This window comes from Monoraphidium neglectum (assembly GCF_000611645.1).
Source record: "Monoraphidium neglectum strain SAG 48.87 unplaced genomic scaffold scaffold04529, whole genome shotgun sequence".
Lineage (NCBI taxonomy): Eukaryota > Viridiplantae > Chlorophyta > Chlorophyceae > Sphaeropleales > Selenastraceae > Monoraphidium > Monoraphidium neglectum.
This window is the reverse complement of record NW_014009100.1, coordinates 1-2,568: the sequence shown is the minus strand read 5'-3', so window position 1 is coordinate 2,568 and position 2,568 is coordinate 1. Positions and strand designations below refer to the sequence as shown.

Genomic DNA, 2,568 nt, shown 5'->3' with positions numbered 1-2,568 from the left:
TGCAGCTCCCTGAGGGGCAGCGCCACCACCAACCCCCACCACCCATGCTCACAACCACGACCGGAACCACACCCCCAACCAACACCCACACCCACATTAACACCTGGCCCCACCTAACGACCCACCTGCAGCTCCCTGAGGGGCACGGCCTCCACCAGCTCAAACACAAAGCACGGCGTCTTGGTGTCGGGGTCCCTCACAAGATCGCGCATGTCCACGATGTTGGGCCCCCCGCGCACGTGGCGCAGGATCTTGATCTCGCGCTTCAGCCGCTGCTCTTTGACCGGCCGCATGATCTTGACCACGCAGCGGCTGTTGTCGTCGCAGTCGATGCCCTCGAAGACCTCGCCGTACTTGCCCTTGCCCAGCTGCTGCAGGACCTGGGGCGGCGCGCGGCGGGCGGGGGCGCGGGCGTGGGCGCGGGCGGGGCGAGGGGATATGGTGCCGCGGCGACAGGGGCTGCAGGGCAAGTGCGTTTTTGTTCAAGTTTGTCGCCATGCGCGCGGGCAGGGGTGCGCGACAACCGAGCCTGCGGTGGTGCCAGCTGCAGACGCCCGAGCAAGGCGTCCGGCCCGCCGCGTGCCGGCGCGGCCGCGGCGCCTGGGCGACCGCGCGCGCTGCCTCTGGCCGCCGCCGGTGAGCTCGGGAGCCCACGCGGCCCTGGCCAACGGGTAGGGAAGGCTGCCCCTGCCTCGTGTTTTGCAGGGCGGGCTGGCTGCCCCCTCACCTCGTACTTCTCCATGGCCCCCCACTCAATCGGGCACACGTCGTTCCAGTACTCCTTGGGCTGCATGGCCGCCACATCGGGGTAGCAGCGCGCCACCGTGCGCAGCGCGCCCTTTTTGCGCAGCGACTTGGGGTACTTTTTCGGGGGCGCCATGGCTCGACGCGTGCCGCTGCTGTTGCTGCTGCTGCTGCTGTCGCTGCTGCTGCTGCTGTTGCTGCTGCTGCCGCTGCTGCCGCTGCCGCTGGCAGCCGCCGCCGCCGGTGGGCGGCCCTAACGCTGCCGGCGGCGCGACGCTTCGGGGAGGGCAGTGGGGGTAGGGAGCCTGGCAGCGGCCGCCGGGCACGGCGGCTCAGGGGCAGGAGGCTGCGGTGCCCACGCGGGGAGGCCGCCGCTCCTGCGGAGCGTAGTAGGGAGGGTTCCGGCGGTTAAACAGGACCGCTATCGCGTGTTGAACACCATACAGGCGTAAGGTGCAACCCGCAGGGTGCTTGCGTGTGCCGATGGAATGCCGCCGCTCATGCCGGGGCGGCCGCCACCGCCTCCGCGCGCACCGCTTGGCGGGGCGGGGCAGGGGTCGACGGCGCATTGCTGCAGAACGAAATGCGGCTCACCTGCGCGTTCTATACCCTGTCCAGCACCGCCCGAGGGACCTTTGCAAGCTCTGGGACCTTGCCAGCACAAATCAGCTCCTTTCCGGGCACTCGGAGGGCGCTGCTCTGTGCGATGGCAAGTGAGCTTTGTCTACGCCGCAGCCGCACGGAGGAGTCCTTCGCTGGCTTGCCGCACTATGGCCAAAACCCAGTGACCCTGCTGGCAAGTGCACGCCAAGCTCCGGTAGGCTTTTATGGCGGGTTGGAAAGCATGGACGTCAGTAATCTTGTGCGACTGTTCACATATAGCATCGCCTAACAAGCACGCTCCAGATCAAACCTGCATTTTCGAAGGTTTCGTCAGCAGTCGCGCCTTGGAAGCGCATCGATTGGCTTATGGGTGCCCGAGTTGCCTCAATTCATCGCAGCTAAGTTATAGGCGGTCTAGCAGGCCACGCACACCCGCATTGACAGCAGTACCGTACACCGGCGCGCGCATCGCAGCACCGCTCCGGCATGGCGCAAGTGCTCGACGGCATTGTCGAGCAGCTGAAGCGCGCGCTCGCGGAGCAGCAGCAGCAGGTCGCATGCGAGCGCGAGGCCGTCCAATCGGAGCGGGAGCAGCTGCGGCGCGAGAGCGAGCAGCTTGAGCGCGGCCGCGTCAAGGTCAGTGCCAGCTGCCGCGTTCTGCACATGCGTGCCGCGGGCGGCGGAGCCGAGGGCGAGGGCAGAGCAGGCATGCTGAAAGGAGAGCGGCAGGCTCGGCACCGTGGCCGCGGCGTCTCTGAATCCTCTCTCGCGCAGCACACAGCAGCCGCCTCACGCGCAGACCCCGGCCGCTGCGGACGCCCCGAATCGGCTTCAGCCCCACCCCGCCGCCCCGTCCGCCGCGGCCGCTGCCCTCGACCCGCCAGGTGGCCGAGGGGGATATGGTTGAGCTGAATGTGGGCGGCCGGCTGATGACGACGACACGCCGCACGCTCTGCCTCGTGCATGACTCACTGCTGGCCACCATGTTCAGGCGAGCGGCTGCGCCGCGCGGGGGCGTCGCGCCGCGCCCCGCTGGCGGCGCCCCGCACCACGACTTCTTGGTTTGCTGGCGTCTCCGCACACCCCCTGCAACGCTGTTACACACCCTGGCGCCCTGCTGCGACGCCGCGCACCCGCCTTCCTCCACCCGCACGCCTGCAAGCAGCGCCCTCTCACAGAACCAGCGGCCCCTCTTTCACGGCCCACTGCGCTCGCCTCGCC

At 68.8% G+C, this 2,568-nt stretch overlaps 1 protein-coding gene across 1 annotated transcript; it reads right to left on the bottom strand.

Moving 5' to 3' along the window:
* Window positions 1-113: 113 nt before the first annotated feature.
* On the bottom strand, window positions 114-1,020 carry MNEG_14489 (hypothetical protein; the record flags this gene model as incomplete). The annotated part of the gene is made up of 3 exons (XM_014037038.1): window positions 114-380; window positions 728-838; window positions 864-1,020. Coding segments are annotated over 3 exons (535 nt in total), but the record flags the coding sequence as incomplete, so codon positions are not given.
* Window positions 1,021-2,568: the final 1,548 nt, after the last annotated feature.